The sequence below is a fragment of the Melopsittacus undulatus genome, assembly GCF_012275295.1.
Source record: "Melopsittacus undulatus isolate bMelUnd1 chromosome W unlocalized genomic scaffold, bMelUnd1.mat.Z SUPER_W_unloc_1, whole genome shotgun sequence".
In the NCBI taxonomy this organism is placed as follows: domain Eukaryota; kingdom Metazoa; phylum Chordata; class Aves; order Psittaciformes; family Psittaculidae; genus Melopsittacus; species Melopsittacus undulatus.
Genome location: NW_022993942.1, coordinates 3,343,270 through 3,360,491, shown reverse-complemented (window position 1 = coordinate 3,360,491; position 17,222 = coordinate 3,343,270). Strand labels below are relative to the sequence as shown.

Sequence of the window (17,222 nt, the reverse complement as noted above, 5' to 3'; positions counted from 1 at the left end):
GGGGGCGTGGCCTCAAATCAGGGGGCGTGGCTTCACCCCAGAACGGTGAGCAGTGGGCGGGGCTTCACCTCAGAGGGGGGCGTGGTCTCACGCTGGGGGCGTGGCCTCCCGCAAAGGGGGCGTGGCTTCGCCTCAGAGCGGCGGGCAGGGGGACGTGTCCTCACGCTACTCTCTCATGGCTGCCCGAGGGGCGGGGCTTCACCTCAGGACCGCGGACAAGGGGGCGTGGCCTCGCAAAGAGGGCGTGGCATCAGCCGGGGGGCGTGGCTTCCTCTCCCGCATTGCGTCTGCCGCCACCACGTGACCCGCGGCAGCCCCGCCCCCTGCCGGCCGGGCGGCGGAAGTGCGCTGCGGCACTTCCGGCGGGACCAGCATGGCGGACGTCATGGGTGAGGCCTGCAGCGGGAGGGGGGTCGGGGCCTAGAGGTTCCGGTTGGATCCGGTTCCTTCCGGTTGGGTTCCGGTTGCTTCCGGTTCCTTCCGGTCCCCATTGATGTTAACGGGGGGGGGTCCGGTCCCCATTGATGTCAATGGGGGGGGGTTTGGGGTCCATTGACGTTAATGGGGGGGGGTTTGGGGTCCATTGATGTCAATGGGGGGGGGTTTGGGGTCCATTGACCTTAATGGGGGGGGGTCCGGTCCCCATTGATGTTAATGGGGGGGGGTTTGGGGTCCATTGATGTCAATGGGGGGGGGTTTGGGGTCCATTGACCTTAATGGGGGGGGTCCGGTCCCCATTGATGTCAATGGGGGGGGGTTTGGGGTCCATTGATGTTAATGGGGGGGGGTTTGGGGTCCATTGACCTTAATGGGGGGGGGTCCGGTCCCCATTGATGTTAATGGGGGGGGTTTTGGGGTCCATTGACGTTAATGGGGGGGGGTTTGGGGTCCATTGACGTTAATGGGGGGGGGTTTGGGGTCCATTGATGTTAATGGGGGGGGGTTTGGGGTCCATTGACGTTAATGTGGGGGGGGTTTGGGGTCCATTGATATCAATGGGGGGGGGTTTGGGGTCCATTGATGTCAATGGGGGGGGGTCCGGTGCCCATTGATGTTAATGGGGGGGGGGTCCCCATTGATGTTAACGGGGGGGTCCCGGTCCCCATTGACGTTAATGGGGGGGGTTTGGGGTCCATTGATGTCAATGGGGGGGGGTTTGGGGTCCATTGATGTTAATGGGGGGGGGTTTGGGGTCCATTGACGTTAATGGGGGGGGGTTTGGGGTCCATTGACGTTAATGGGGGGGGGTTTGGGGTCCATTGATGTCAATGGGGGGGGGTTTGGGGTCCATTGATGTCAATGGTGGGGGGTCCCGGTCCCGATCCCATTGCAGAGCTCTATGTATCCGAACGGGAGGGCAGTGACTCCAATGGGGACGGGACCCGGATGAGCCCATTCAAGACAGTGCTGAAGGTACCGGATCCTATGGGAATGGGGTCGGGATCCTATGGGAATGGGGCTGGGATCCTATGGGAATGGGGTTGGGATCCTATGGGAATGGGGCTGGGATCCTATGGGAATGGGGTCGGGATCCTATGGGAATGGGGATGGGATCCTATGGGAATGGGGCTGGGATCCTATGGGAATGGGGCTGGGATCCTATGGGAATGGGGTCGGGATCCTATGGGAATGGGGATGGGATCCTATGGGAATGGGGTCTAATGGGAATGGGGGGGGGATGATCCCATAGGAATGGGGTCGGGGCCTCAATCCCATTGTTCCCCATTGCAGGCCCTACTGACGGTCGGGAAGGAGCCATTCCCTACTATCTATGTGGATTCCCAGCAGGAGAATGAGGTGCATCCCTATGGAGCATCCCTATGGAGCATCCCTATAGAGCATCCCTATGGAGTCTCCCTATGGAGCATCCCTATGGAGCTTCCCTATGGAGCCTCCCTATGGAGCATCCCTATGGGGCATCCCTATGGAGCATCCCTATGGAGCATCCCTATGGAGCATCCCTATAGAGCATCCCTATGGAGCCTCCCTATGGAGCATCCCTATGGAGCATCCCTATGGGGCATCCCTATGGAGCATCCCTATGGAGCCTCCCTATGGAGCATCCCTATGGAGCCTCCCTATGGAGCCTCCCTATGGAGCATCCCTATGGGGCATCCCTATGGAGCATCCCTATAGAGCATCCCTATGGGGCATCCCTATGGAGCATCCCTATAGAGCATCCCTATGGGGCATCCCTATGGAGCATCCCTATGGAGCATCCCTATGGAGCATCCCTATAGAGCATCCCTATGGAGTCTCCCTATGGAGCATCCCTATGGAGCTTCCCTATGGAGCCTCCCTATGGAGCATCCCTATGGGGCATCCCTATGGAGCATCCCTATGGAGCATCCCTATGGAGCATCCCTATAGAGCATCCCTATGGAGCCTCCCTATGGAGCATCCCTATGGAGCATCCCTATGGGGCATCCCTATGGAGCATCCCTATGGAGCCTCCCTATGGAGCATCCTATGGAGCCTCCCTATGGAGCATCCCTATGGAGCATCCCTATGGGGCATCCCTATGGAGCATCCCTATGGAGCATCCCTATGGGGCATCCTATGGAGCATCCCTATGGAGCATCCCTATGGGGCATCCCTATGGAGCCTCCCTATGGGGCATCCCTATGGAGCATCCCTATGGAGCATCCCTATGGGCATCCCTATGGGGCATCCCTATGGAGCATCCCTATGGAGCATCCCTATGGAGCATCCCTATGGGCATCCCTATGGGGCATCCCTATGGAGCATCCCTATGGGGCATCCCTATGGAGCATCCCTATGGAGCATCCCTATGGGCATCCCTATGGAGCATCCCTATGGAGCATCCCTATGGGGCATCCCTATGGAGCATCCCTATGGAGCCTCCCTATGGAGCATCCCTATAGAGCATCCCTATGGAGCATCCCTATGGAGCTTCCTTATGGAGCATCCCTATGGATCATCCCTATGGAGCCTCCCTATGGATCATCCCTATAGAGCATCCCTATGGGACATCCCTATAGAGCCTCCCTATGGAGCATCCCTATGGAGCATCCCTATGGGGCATCCCTATGGGGCATCCCTATGGAGCCTCCCTGTGGAGACTCCCTATGGAGCATCCCTATGGAGCATCCCTATGGAGCATCCCTATGGGGTATCCCTATGGAGCCTCCCTATGGAGCATCCCTATGGAGCCTCCCTATGGAGCCTCCCTATGGAGCATCCCATGGGATATGGGGGGGGGTGTATGGGATGTATGGATCCTATAGGATCCCTTATTCCCACAGCGTTGGGCTCCCATCTCCAAATCCCAACTGAAGAATGGGAAGAAGCTTTGGCACCGGGAGAGGCTGAGGAGCGAGGCCAAGGACAGGAGGGAGGTGAGGCCGCGGATGGGGTCCCATTGAATCCCATTGGATCCCATTGGATCCCATTGAATCCCATGGATCCCATTGAACCCCATTGAATCCCATTGGATCCCATTGAATCCCATTGGATCCCATTGAATCCCATCGGATCCCATTGAATCCCATTGAATCCCATTGGATCCCATTGGATCCCATTGAATCCCATTGAATCCCGTTGGATCCCATTGGATCCCATTGAATCCCATTGGATCCCATTGAATCCCATTGAATCCCATTGAACCCCATTGAATCCCATTGGATCCCATTGGATCCCATTGAATCCCATTGGATCCCATTGAATCCCATTGAATCCCATTGATCCCATTGGATCCCATTGGATCCCGTTGAATCCCGTTGAATCCCGTTGAATCCCATTGGATCCCATTGAATCCCATTGAATCCCATTGAATCCCATTGCATCCCATTGAATCCTATTGGATCCCATTGAATCCCATTGAATCCCATTGGATCCCATTGGATCCCATTAAATCCCATTGAATCCCATTGAATCCCATTGAATCCCATTGGATCCCATTAAATCCCATTAAATCCCATTGAATCCCATCGGATCCCATCGGATCCCATCGGATCCCATCGAATCCCATTGGATCCCATTGAATCCCATTGAATCCCATCGGATCCCATTGAATCCCATTGAATCCCATTGAATCCCATTGAATCCATTGAATCCATTGAATCCCATTGAATCCATTGAATCCCATTGGATCCCATTGGATCCCATCGAATCCCATTGAATCCCATTGAATCCCATTGAACCCCATTGAACCCCATTGAATCCCATTGGATCCCATTGAATCCCATTGAACCCCATCGAATCCCATCGGATCCCATTAAATCCCATTAAATCCCATTGAATCCCATCGGATCCCATTAAATCCCATTGAATCCCATTGAATCCCATAGGCCGAGGACCTGATGAGGAGGGAGAAGAACCTAGAGGAGGCCAAGAAGATCCAGCTCCATGAGGATCGCAGCCTCCCCGAGGCCAAGCAGGTGAGTCCCATAGGATCGAGGCCTCCATCCCATTCCCCTGTTATAGGGGATCCCATAGGGAACACATTGGGAATGGGAATTCCCATCATTCCCTATGGGTATTCCCAGGTGAAGATCTCAGCTCTGGAGGCCTGGAGAGGCCAACGGGTCAAGGTCCTGGGCTGGGTCCATCGCCTGCGTCGCCAGGGTGAGCACCATATGGGTCCTATATGGGGCCCTATAGATCCCTATAGATCCCTATGGGTCCCTATGGGTCCCTATGGATCCCGATGGATTCAGGCTTCCCATCCCATAGGGAAGAACCTGATGTTCCTGGTGCTGCGGGATGGGACTGGCTTCCTACAGTGTGTGCTGGCGGATGAGCTGGTCAGTGGGATCCTATGGGGTTATCCTATACGTGATCCCAATCCTGCCCTATTATCCTATGGGATTATCCCATCCCCATCCATGATCCCAATCCTGCCCTTATATCCTATGGGATTATCCCATTCGTGATCCCAATCCTGCCCTATTATCCTATGGGATCACCCATCCATGATCCCAATCCCAATCCCCATCCATGATCCCAATCCTGCCCTCAATCCTATGGGAATCCCCCATCCATGATCCCAATCCTGCCCTCAATCCTATGGGAATCCCCCATCCATGATCCCAATCCTGCCCTCAATCCTATGGGAATCCCCCATCCATGATCCCAATCCCAATCCCCATCTATGATCCCAATCCCCATCCCTGATCCCAATCCCAATCCCTGACCCCAATCCCATTATCCCCCCCAGTGCCAATGCTACAATGGACTGGTGCTGTCCACCGAGAGCAGCGTGGCCGTTTATGGGATGTTGAGGCTGGTTCCCCCCGGGAAGCAGGTCGGGAATACCCTAAACCCCATTGCCAACCTATGGATCTATGGGGTGGACCCATTCCCTTTGTGGGGATGGGATGGGAGCCAATGGGACTCAATGGGCCTCACTGGAGGCAGCTATGGGATGTGATGGGACTCAATGGGCCTCAATGGGCCTCACTGGAGGCAGCTATGGGGATGTGATGGGACTCAATGGGCCTCAATGGGCCTCACTGGAGGCAGCTATGGGGATGTAATGGGACTCAATGGGCCTCACTGGAGGCAGCTATGGGGATGTAATGGGACTCAATGGGACTCAATGGGCCTCACTGGAGGCAGCTATGGGGATGTGATGGGACTCAATGGGCCTCAATGGGCCTCACTGGAGGCAGCTATGGGGATGTAATGGGACTCAATGGGACTCACTGGAGGCAGCTATGGGGATGTAATGGGACTCAATGGGACTCAATGGGCCTCACTGGAGGCAGCTATGGGGATGTAATGGGACTCAATGGGCCTCAATGGAGGCAGTTATGGGGATGTGATGGGACTCAATGGGCCTCACTGGAGGCAGCTATGGGGATGTGATGGGACTCAATGGGCCTCACTGGAGGCAGCTATGGGGATGTGATGGGACTCAATGGGCCTCACTGGAGGCAGCTATGGGGATGTGATGGGACCCAATGGGACTCAATGGGCCTCACTGGAGGCAGCTATGGGGGGATGTGATGGGCCTCAATGGGCCTCAATGGAGGCAGCTATGGGATGTGATGGGACTCAATGGGCCTCACTGGAGGCAGCTATGGGGATGTGATGGGACTCAATGGGCCTCACTGGAGGCAGCTATGGGGATGTGATGGGACTCAATGGGCCTCACTGGAGGCAGCTATGGGGATGTGATGGGAGCCAATGGGCCTCACTGGAGGCAGCTATGGGGATGTAATGGGACTCAATGGGCCTCACTGGAGGCAGCTATGGGGATGTGATGGGACTCAATGGGCCTCACTGGAGGCAGCTATGGGGATGTGATGGGAGCCAATGGGACTCAATGGGCCTCACTGGAGGCAGCTATGGGGATGTAATGGGACTCAATGGGACTCAATGGGCCTCACTGGAGGCAGCTATGGGGATGTGATGGGAGCCAATGGGACTCAATGGGCCTCACTGGAGGCAGCTATGAGGATGTGATGGGACTCAATGGGACTCAATGGAGGCAGTTATGGGGATGTGATGGGACTCAATGGGCCTCACTGGAGGCAGCTATGGGGATGGGATGGGACCCAATGGGCCTCACTGGAGGCAGTTATGGGGATGTAATGGGACTCAATGGGCCTCACTGGAGGCAGCTATGGGGATGTAATGGGACCCAATGGGCCTCACTGGAGGCAGTTATGGGGATGTGATGGGACTCAATGGGACTCAATGGGCCTCACTGGAGGCAGCTATGGGATGTGATGGGACCCAATGGGCCTCACTGGAGGCAGCTATGGGGATGTAATGGGACTCAATGGGCCTCACTGGAGGCAGCTATGGGGATGTGATGGGATCCAATGGGACTCAATGGGCCTCACTGGAGGCAGTTATGGGGGGATGTGATGGGACTCAATGGGCCTCAATGGGCCTCACTGGAGGCAGCTATGGGGATGGGATGGGACTCAATGGGCCTCACTGGAGGCAGCTATGGGGATGTGATGGGACCCAATGGGCCTCACTGGAGGCAGCTATGGGGATGTGATGGGACCCAATGGAGGCAGCTATGGGGATGGGATGGGACTCAATGGGCCTCACTGGAGGCAGCTATGGGGATATGATGGGAGCCAATGGGCCTCACTGGAGGCAGTTATGGGGATGTGATGGGACTCAATGGGCCTCACTGGAGGCAGCTATGGGGATGTGATGGGACTCAATGGGCCTCACTGGAGGCAGCTATGGGGATGTGATGGGACTCAATGGGCCTCACTGGAGGCAGCTATGGGGATGTGATGGGACTCAATGGGCCTCAATGGGCCTCACTGGAGGCAGCTATGGGGATGTAATGGGCCTCAATGGGCCTCACTGGAGGCAGCTATGGGGATGTGATGGGACTCAATGGGCCTCAATGGGCCTCACTGGAGGCAGCTATGGGATGTGATGGGACCCAATGGGCCTCACTGGAGGCAGCTATGGGGATGTGATGGGACTCAATGGGCCTCACTGGAGGCAGCTATGGGATGTGATGGGACTCAATGGGCCTCACTGGAGGCAGCTATGGGGATGTGATGGGACCCAATGGGCCTCACTGGAGGCAGCTATGGGGATGCAATGGGACTCAATGGGCCTCACTGGAGGCAGCTATGGGGATGTGATGGGAGCCAATGGGCCTCACTGGAGGCAGCTATGGGGATGCAATGGGACTCAATGGGCCTCAATGGGCCTCACTGGAGGCACCTATGGGGATGTGATGGGACCCAATGGGACTCAATGGGCCTCACTGGAGGCAGTTAGGAGGTGAGGACCCCAATCCCCCTTTGAGGCCCCCCTATATGGGTCTGAGCCCCACACTGACCCCCCCCATGTCCCCCCCCCCAGGCCCCCGGTGGCCACGAGCTGCACTGTGACTACTGGCAGGTTGTGGGGCTGGCCCCACCTGGGGGGGCCGACAACGTCCTCAACGAGGCCGCGGACGTGGACGTGCAGCTGAACCAGAGGCACATCCTGCTGCGAGGCGAGGCCATGGCCAAGGTGCTGCGGGTGCGTGCGGGGCTGCTGCAGGCCTTTAGGGAACACTACTGTGCCCATGGGTACTGCGAGGTGAGTGCTGACCCTATAGACCCCATATAGACCCTATAGACCCCATATAGACCCTATAGGCCCCATATAGACCCTATATCCCATATAGACCCCATAGAGGTGAGCGCTGACCCTATAGACACTATAGACCCTATATAGACCCTATATCCCATATAGACCCCATAGAGGTGAGCGCTGACCCTATAGACCCCATATAGACCCTATATCCCATATAGACCCCATAGGGGTGAGCGCTGACCCTATAGACCCTATAGACCCCATATAGACCTTATATCCCATATAGACCCCATAGAGGTGAGCGCTGACCCTATAGACCCTATAGACCCCATATAGACCCTATATCCCATATAGACCCCATAGAGGTGAGTGCTGACCCTATAGACCCTATATAGACCCTATAGACCCTATATAGACCCTATATCCCATATAGACCCCATATAGACCCTATATCCCATATAGACCCTATATAGACCCTATATCCCATATAGACCCCATATAGACCCTATACCCCATATAGACCCTATATAGACCCTATATCCCATATAAACCCTATATAGATCCTATATCCCATATAGACCCCATATAGACCCTATATCCCATATAGACCCTATATAGACCCTATATCCCATATAGACCCCATAGAGGTGAGCGCTGACCCTATAGACCCTATAGACCCTATATAGACCCCATATAGACCCCATAGAGGATAACCATGGCCAAGGTGCTGCGGGTGCGTGCGGGGCTGCTGCAGGCCTTTAGGGAGCACTACTGTGCCTATGGGTACTGCGAGGTGAGCCATGACCATATAGACCCCATATAGACCCTATAGACCCTATATAGACCCTATATCCCATATAGACCCCATAGAGGTGAGTGCTGACCCTATAAACCCTATAGGCACCATATAGACCCTATATCCCATATAGACCCCATAGAGGTGAGCGCTGACCCTATAGACACTATAGACCCTATATAGACCCTATATCCCATATAGACCCCATAGAGGTGAGCACTGACCCTATATCCCATATAGACCCCATAGAGGTGAGCGCTGACCCTATAGACCCTATAGACCCCATATAGACCCTATATCCCATATAGACCCCATAGAGGTGAGTGCTGACCCTATAGACCCTATAGACCCCATATAGACCCCATGTAGACCCCATAGAGGATAACCATGGCCAAGGTGCTGCGGGTGCGTGCGGGGCTGCTGCAGGCCTTTAGGGACCACTACTGTGCCCATGGGTACTGTGAGGTGAGCACCCACCCTATAGACACTATAGACCCCATATAGACCCTATATCCCATATAGACCCCATAGAGGTGAGCGCTGACCCTATAGACCCTATAGACCCCATAGAGGTGAGCTCCCGACCCTATATCCCATATAGACCCTATATCCCATATACACCCCATAGAGGTGACCACTGACCCTATATCCCATCTAGACCCCATCTAGACCCCATCTAGACCCCATCTAGACCCCATCTAGACCCCATAGAGGTGAGCGCTGACTCTATATCCCATCTAGACCCCATCTAGACCCCATCCAGACCCCATCTAGACCCCATCTAGACCCCATCTAGACCCCATCTAGACCCTATCTAGACCCCATCTAGACACCATCTAGACCCCATCTAGACCCCATATAGACCCTATCTAGACCCCATCTAGACCCTATCTAGACCCCATCTAGACCCCATCCAGACCCCATCTAGACCCCATTTAGACCCCATCCAGACCCCATTTAGACCCCATCTAGACCCTATCTAGACCCTATCTAGACCCCATCCAGACCCCATCCAGACCCCATCTAGACCCCATCTAGACCCCATCTAGACCCCATCTAGACCCCATAGGGGATAACCATGGCCATGGTGCTGCAGGCCTTTAGGGACCACTACTGTGCCTATGGGTACTGTGAGGTGAGCAGTGACACTATAGACCCCATATAGACCCTATATCCCATCTAGACCCCATAGAGGTGAGCGCTGACCCTATATCCCATATAGACCCCATATAGACCCCATATAGACCCCATAGAGGTGAGTGCTGACCCTATATCCCATCTAGACCCTATATCCCATCTAGACCCCATAGAGGTGAGCGCTGACCCTATATCCCATCTAGACCCCATCTAGACCCCCTATACACCCCCTATAGCCCCCATCTAGACCCCATATGGACCCTATAGGACCTCCCCAGTAACCCCAGTCTCTCCCAGTACAGGTGACCCCCCCCACACTGGTGCAGACACAGGTCGAGGGGGGCTCGACCCTATTCAAACTGGATTTCTTTGGGGACGAAGCTTTTCTGTCCCAGTCCTCCCAGTTGTACCTGGAAACCTGCATCCCGGCACTGGGGGATGTGTTCTCTATAGGGCCGTCCTATAGGGCCGAGCAGTCCCGCACGCGGAGGCACCTGGCAGAGTGAGTGGGGGGGGTGGGGGGGGGGTATGGGGTGGGTAATGGGGTTGATGTATGGCTATGGGGTGGGGGGCTGGGGTTATAGGGTCAGTGTGCGGCAATGGGGTGGGGGGGGGTTATGGGGTCAGTGTGCGGTAATGGGGGTGATGTATAGTAATGGGGTGTGGGGTAATGGGGTTAGTGTGCGGCAATGGGGGTGATGTATAGTTATGGGGTGGGGGGGTAATGGGGTCAGTGTGTAGTAATGGGGGTGATGTATAGTTATGGGGTGGGGGGTAATGGGGTTATGTATAGTAATGGGGTTGATGTACAGCTATGGGGTGGGGTAATGGGGTCAGTGTGTAGTAATGGGGTTAATGTATAGCTATGGGGTGGGGTAATGGGGTCAGTGTGCGGTAATGGGGGTGATGTACAGCTATGGGGTGGGGGGGTGGGGTAATGGGGTTATGTATAGTAATGGGGTTAAGGTACAGCTCTATGGGATGGGGGGGTGGGGTAATGGGGTGATGTATAGCTATGGGGTGGGGGGGTGGGGTAATGGGGTCAGTGTACGGCAATGGGGGTGATGTATAGCTATGGGGTGGGGGGTGGGGTAATGGGGTCAGTGTGCAGCAATGGGGTTGATGTATAGTAATGGGGTTATGTATAGCTATGGGGTGGGGGGGTGGGGCTATGGGGTTATGTATAGTAATGGGGTTAATGTACAGCTCTATGAGGTGGGGGTGTGGGGTAATGGGGTCAGTGTATAGCAATGGGGGTGATGTACAGTAATGGGGTTATGTATAGCAATGGGGTTGATGTACAGCTATGGGGTCGGGGGGTGGGGTAATGGGGTCAGTGTGTAGTAATGGGGGTGGTGTATAGTAATGGGGTTAGTGTGTAGCTATGGGGTGGGGGATAATGGGGTCAGTGTACAGTAATGGGGTGATGTATAGCTATGGGGTGGGGGGGGTAATGGGGTGATGTATAGCAATGGGGTTGATGCACTGCAATGGGGTGATGCTCTGAATCAATGGGGTCAACGCACAGCAATGGGGTTAATGTACAGCTCTATGGGGTTAATGTACAGTAATGGGGTTGATGTACGGCTATGGGGTTGATGTATGGCTATGGGGTGGGGTAATGGGGTGATGTATAGCAATGGGGTTATGTATAGCAATGGGGTTAATGTACAGCAATGGGGTTGATGTACAGCAATGGGGTGGGGGGTAATGGGGTCAGTGTGCAGCAATGGGGTTAATGTACAGCAATGGGGTCAGTGTACAGTAATGGGGGTGATGTATAGTAATGGGGTGGGGGGGGTGGGTTATGGGGTCAGTGTGTGGCAATGGGAGTGATGTATAGTAATGGGGTGGGGGGGTAATGGGGTCAGTGTGTAGTAATGGGGGTGATGTATAGTTATGGGGTGGGGGGTAATGGGGTTATGTATAGTAATGGGGTTGAGGTACAGCTATGGGGTGGGGGGGTGGGGTCAGTGTGTAGCAATGGGGGTGATGTATAGTAATGGGGTGGGGGGGGGTAATGGGGTTGATGTATGGCTATGGGGTGGGGGGGGTAATGGGGTTATGTATAGCAATGGGGGTGATGTATAGTAATGGGGTGGGGGGGGTGGGTAATGGGGTTATGTATAGCAGTGGGGTTGATGTATAGCTATGGGGTGGGGTAATGGGGTGATGTATAGTAATGGGGTTGATGTACGGCTATGGGGGTGATGTACAGCAATGGGGTCAGCGTATAGCAATGGGGTGGGGGTGTGGGGTTATGGGGTCAGTGTATAGCAATGGGGTTGATGTACAGCTATGGGGTTATGTATAGTAATGGGGTTGATGTACAGCTCTATGGGGTGGGGTAATGGGGTCAGTGTGTAGTAATGGGGTGATGTACAGTAATGGGGTGGGGGTGTGGGGTAATGGGGTTATGTATAGTAATGGGGTTGATGTACAGCTGTATGGGGTGGGGGGGTGGGGTAATGGGGTTATGTATAGTAATGGGGTTGATGTACATCAATGGGGTCAATGCACATCAATAGGGTCAATGCACATCAATAGGGTCAATGCACATCAATGGGGTTAATGTACATCTTTATGGGGTCAATGCCCATCAATGGGGTCAATGCACATATATAGGGCCCCCTAACCCTATAGGGCCCCTAATGCTACTTATGGGTTCCAGGTACACCCACATCGAGGCCGAGTGTCCCTTCATCACCTTCGAGGACCTATTGGATCGTATAGAGACCCTAGTGTGTGATGTCCTCTATAGGGTCCTGGCCTCCCCTGTGGCCCCATTGATCCAGGACCTCAACCCTGTACGTCCTATAGGGTCACAATGGGGTTTGTGCCGCCTGGGATGCTCCTATAGCATCCTCTGGGCCCCACATCCCCCATGGGCATCCCAATGGGGTCCGATCCTAATGGGATCTGATCCAATGGGATCCAAACCCTATGGGATCCAATAGAATCCCTATGGAATTCTATAGGGTTTCCAGCCCCCCAAGCGACCCTTTAGACGTATGGACTATAGGGAGGCCATAGAGTGGCTGAAGGAACATGGAGTAAAGAAGGAGGATGGGACTTACTATGAGTTTGGGGACGTGAGTAACATCCTATTATCCCATTGTCCCTATAGGGATCCATGCATCCCATTAACCCCATAGGGATCCATGCATCCCATTAACCCCATAGGGATCCATGCATCACATTAACCCTATAGGGATCCATGCATCCCATTAACCCCATATGGATCCATGCATCCCATTATCCCATATGGATCCATGCTTCCCATTATCCCATAGGGATCCATGCATCCCATTAACCCCATAGGGATCCATGCATCCCATTAACCCCATATGGATCCATGCATCCCATTAACCCCATAGGGATCCATGCTTCCCATTAACCCTATAGGGATCCATGCTTCCCATTATCCCATATGGCTCCATGATCCCATGATCCCATATGGATCCATGCTTCCCATTATCCCATATGGATCCATGCTTCCCATTATCCCTATAGGGATCCATTATCCCATTATCCCATATGGATCCATTATCCCATTATCCGATATGGCTCCATGCTTCCCATTATCCCATATGGCTCCATGCTTCCCATTATCCCATATGGATCCATGCTTCCCATTATCCCCTATGGATCCATGATCCCATTATCCCCATATGGATCCATGCTTCCCATTATCCCATTATCCCATTATCCCATATGGATCCATGATCCCATTATCCCATATGGATCCATGATCCCATTAACCCCATAGGGATCCATGATCCCATTATCCCATATGGATCCATTATCCCATTATCCCATATGGCTCCATTATCCCATTATCCCATATGGATCCATGCTTCCCATTATCCCCTATGGCTCCATGATCCCATATGGATCCCATGATCCCCTATGGCTCCATGATCCCCTATGGATCCCATTATCCCCTATGGCTCCATGATCCCATATGGATCCCATTATCCCCTATGGCTCCATGATCCCATATGGATCCCATTATCCCCTATGGCTCCATGATCCCATATGGATCCCATTATCCCCTATGGCTCCATGATCCCATATGGATCCCATTATCCCCTATGGCTCCATGATCCCATATGGATCCCATTATCCCCTATGGCTCCATGATCCCATTATCCCCTATGGCTCCATGATCCCCTATGGCTCCCATGATCCCATAGGACATCCCCGAAGCCCCCGAGCGCCTCATGACCGACACCATAAATGAGCCGATCCTATTGTGCCGCTTCCCAAGGGACATCAAGTCCTTCTATATGGAACCTTGTCCAGAGGATCCCAGTTTAACCCAGTCTGTAAGTGGGAATGGGGTGGGAGGCACTGGGATGTATAGGGGATAATGGGATGCATGGGTCCATATGGGGTTAATGGGGGTGGGATGCACTGGGATGTATATGGGATAATGGGATGGGAGGCACTGGGATCCATATGGGGATAATGGGATCATGGATCCATATGGGGATAATGGGAAGCATGGATCCCTATGGGGATAATGGGATCATGGATCCCTATGGGGTTAATGGGATGCATGGATCCATATGGGATAATGGGATCATGGAGCCATATGGGGATAATGGGAAGCATGGATCCATATGGGGTTAATGGGATAATGGGAAGCATGGATCCATATGGGGTTAATGGGAAGCATGGATCCATATGGGATAATGGGATCATGGAGCCATATGGGGATAATGGGAAGCATGGATCCATATGGGGTTAATGGGATAATGGGAAGCATGGATCCATATGGGGTTAATGGGAAGCATGGATCCATATGGGGTTAATGGGATAATGGGAAGCATGGATCCATATGGGGTTAATGGGATAATGGGAAGCATGGATCCATATGGGGTTAATGGGAAGCATGGATCCATATGGGGTTAATGGGATAATGGGAAGCATGGATCCATATGGGATAATGGGATAATGGGAAGCATGGATCCCTATAGGGATAATGGGAAGCATGGATCCATATGGGGATAATGGGAAGCATGGATCCATATGGGATAATGGGAAGCATGGATCCCTATGGGGATAATGGGAAGCACTGGGATGTATATGGGATAATGGGATGGGAAGCACTGGGATGTATATGGGATAATGGGGTGGGAAGCACTGGGATGTATATAGGGGTAATGGGGTGGGAAGCACTGGGATGTATATGGGATAATGGGAAGCACTGGGATGTATATGGGGTTAATGGGGTGGGAAGCACTGGGATGTATATAGGGATAATGGGATGGGAGGCACTGGGATGTATATGGGATAATGGGAAGCACTGGGATGTATATGGGATAATGGGAAGCACTGGGAGCCATATGGGATAATGGGATGGGAAGCACTGGGATGTATATGGGATAATGGGGGTGGGATGCACTGGGAGCCATATGGGATAATGGGATGGGAAGCACTGGGATGTATATGGGATAATGGGATGGGAAGCACTGGGATGTATATAGGGGTAATGGGGTGGGAAGCACTGGGATGTATATGGGATAATGGGATGGGAAGCACTGGGATGTATATGGGATAATGGGATGGGAAGCACTGGGATGTATATGGGGTAATGGGGTGGGAAGCACTGGGATGTATATAGGGATAATGGGGTGGGAAGCACTGGGATGTATATGGGGTTAATGGGAAGCACTGGGATATATAGGGATAATGGGGTGGGATGCACTGGGATGTATATGGGATAATGGGAAGCACTGGGATGTATATGGGATAATGGGGTGGGAGGCACTGGGATGTATATGGGATAATGGGAAGCACTGGGATGTATATGGGATAATGGGGTGGGATGCACTGGGAGCCATATGGGATAATGGGAAGCATGGATCCATATGGGATAATGGGATAATGGATCCATATGGGATAATGGGATAATGGGAAGCATGGATCCATATGGGATAATGGGAAGCATAGATCCATATGGGATAATGGGATGCATGGATCCATATGGGGTTAATGGGATAATGGGATAATGGATCCATATGGGATAATGGGATAATGGGAAGCATGGATCCATATGGGATAATGGGATAATGGGAAGCATGGATCCCTATGGGGTTAATGGGATGCATGGATCCATATGGGGTTAATGGGATGCACAGATCCCTATGGGGTTAATGTGATGCATGGATCCCTATGGGGTTAATGTGATGCATAGATCCCTATGGGGTTAATGGGATGCATGGATCTATATGGGGATAACGGGATGCATAGATCCCTATGGGGTTAATGGGATGCACAGATCCCTATGGGCTCCCTATATGCCCCATATGACCCCATATAGGTTGACGTCCTAATGCCCAACGTGGGGGAAGTGGCCGGCGGCTCCATGCGCATATGGGACCTGGAGCAGCTACTCCAGGGTTACCAACGGGAGGGCATCGACCCCAAAGCCTATTACTGGTACACAGACCAGGTCAGTATCCCCTATACTGGGGTCATCCCAGTTAGATCCCAGTAATCCCAGTAACCCCATTGCCTGCAGAGGAAATATGGGACCTGCCCCCATGGAGGTTATGGGTTGGGACTGGAGCGGCTGCTGACCTGGATCCTCAACCGGCCCCATATCCGGGATGTGTGTCTGTATCCTCGCTTCCTGCAGCGCTGCCGGCCATAAGGATGCTCCGACCCCATAGGATCCCATAGGATCCCATAGGATCCCATAGGGTTTGGGAATGCCACAATGGGTTTTCCTTCTGTTCCTATGGTTATTTATTGCTGGGGGGAGGCGGGATTGTGGCTGATCCCATTGATCCCACCTGCATCCCATTGCATCTTGGATGTCCCCTTTACTTTGCCCTATAGGGTTCTATGGGGTTCTATAGGGTTCTATGGGGTTCTATGGGGTTTTATGGGGTTCTATAGGGTGTTCTGCCCTCCCCCCTTTGCATGTCCCTGTGCTCAGCCAATAAACGATGTTCCCAACGCATTCCAGTGTCCAGAGCGATCCCAGTTATCCCATTATCCCATACAGGCCATCCCCTATAGAGCGGCCGCCTTTAGGACCCTAGCGGCCAGGGCGCCGCTTGGCCACGCCCCCTTCTCTAAGCCACGCCCCCTCCAAGCCACCCCCCTCTAAGCCACGCCCCCTCACTTAAGCCACGCCCCTCCACTAAGCAACACCCCTCTCTAAGCCACGCCCCCACTTAAGCCACGCCCCCTTCACTAAGCAACACCCATCCTCTAAGCCACGCCCCCTTCTGTAAGACACGCCCCT

The 17,222-nt window shown here is 53.5% G+C and overlaps 1 protein-coding gene across 1 annotated transcript; it reads left to right on the top strand.

Annotated features, from left to right (window-relative positions):
• Positions 1–349: 349 nt before the first annotated feature.
• On the top strand, positions 350–16,934 carry LOC115945311 (asparagine--tRNA ligase, cytoplasmic-like). Its single transcript, XM_034073649.1, has 15 exons — positions 350–389; positions 1,334–1,413; positions 1,732–1,797; positions 3,267–3,359; positions 4,311–4,400; positions 4,509–4,587; positions 4,696–4,766; positions 5,180–5,266; positions 7,810–8,031; positions 10,264–10,463; positions 12,633–12,768; positions 12,940–13,053; positions 14,158–14,289; positions 16,290–16,421; positions 16,491–16,934. Exons 1-15 carry the CDS (start codon positions 374–376, stop codon positions 16,620–16,622), a joined length of 1,650 nt encoding a protein of 549 aa, XP_033929540.1. The 5' UTR covers positions 350–373; the 3' UTR covers positions 16,623–16,934.
• Positions 16,935–17,222: the final 288 nt, after the last annotated feature.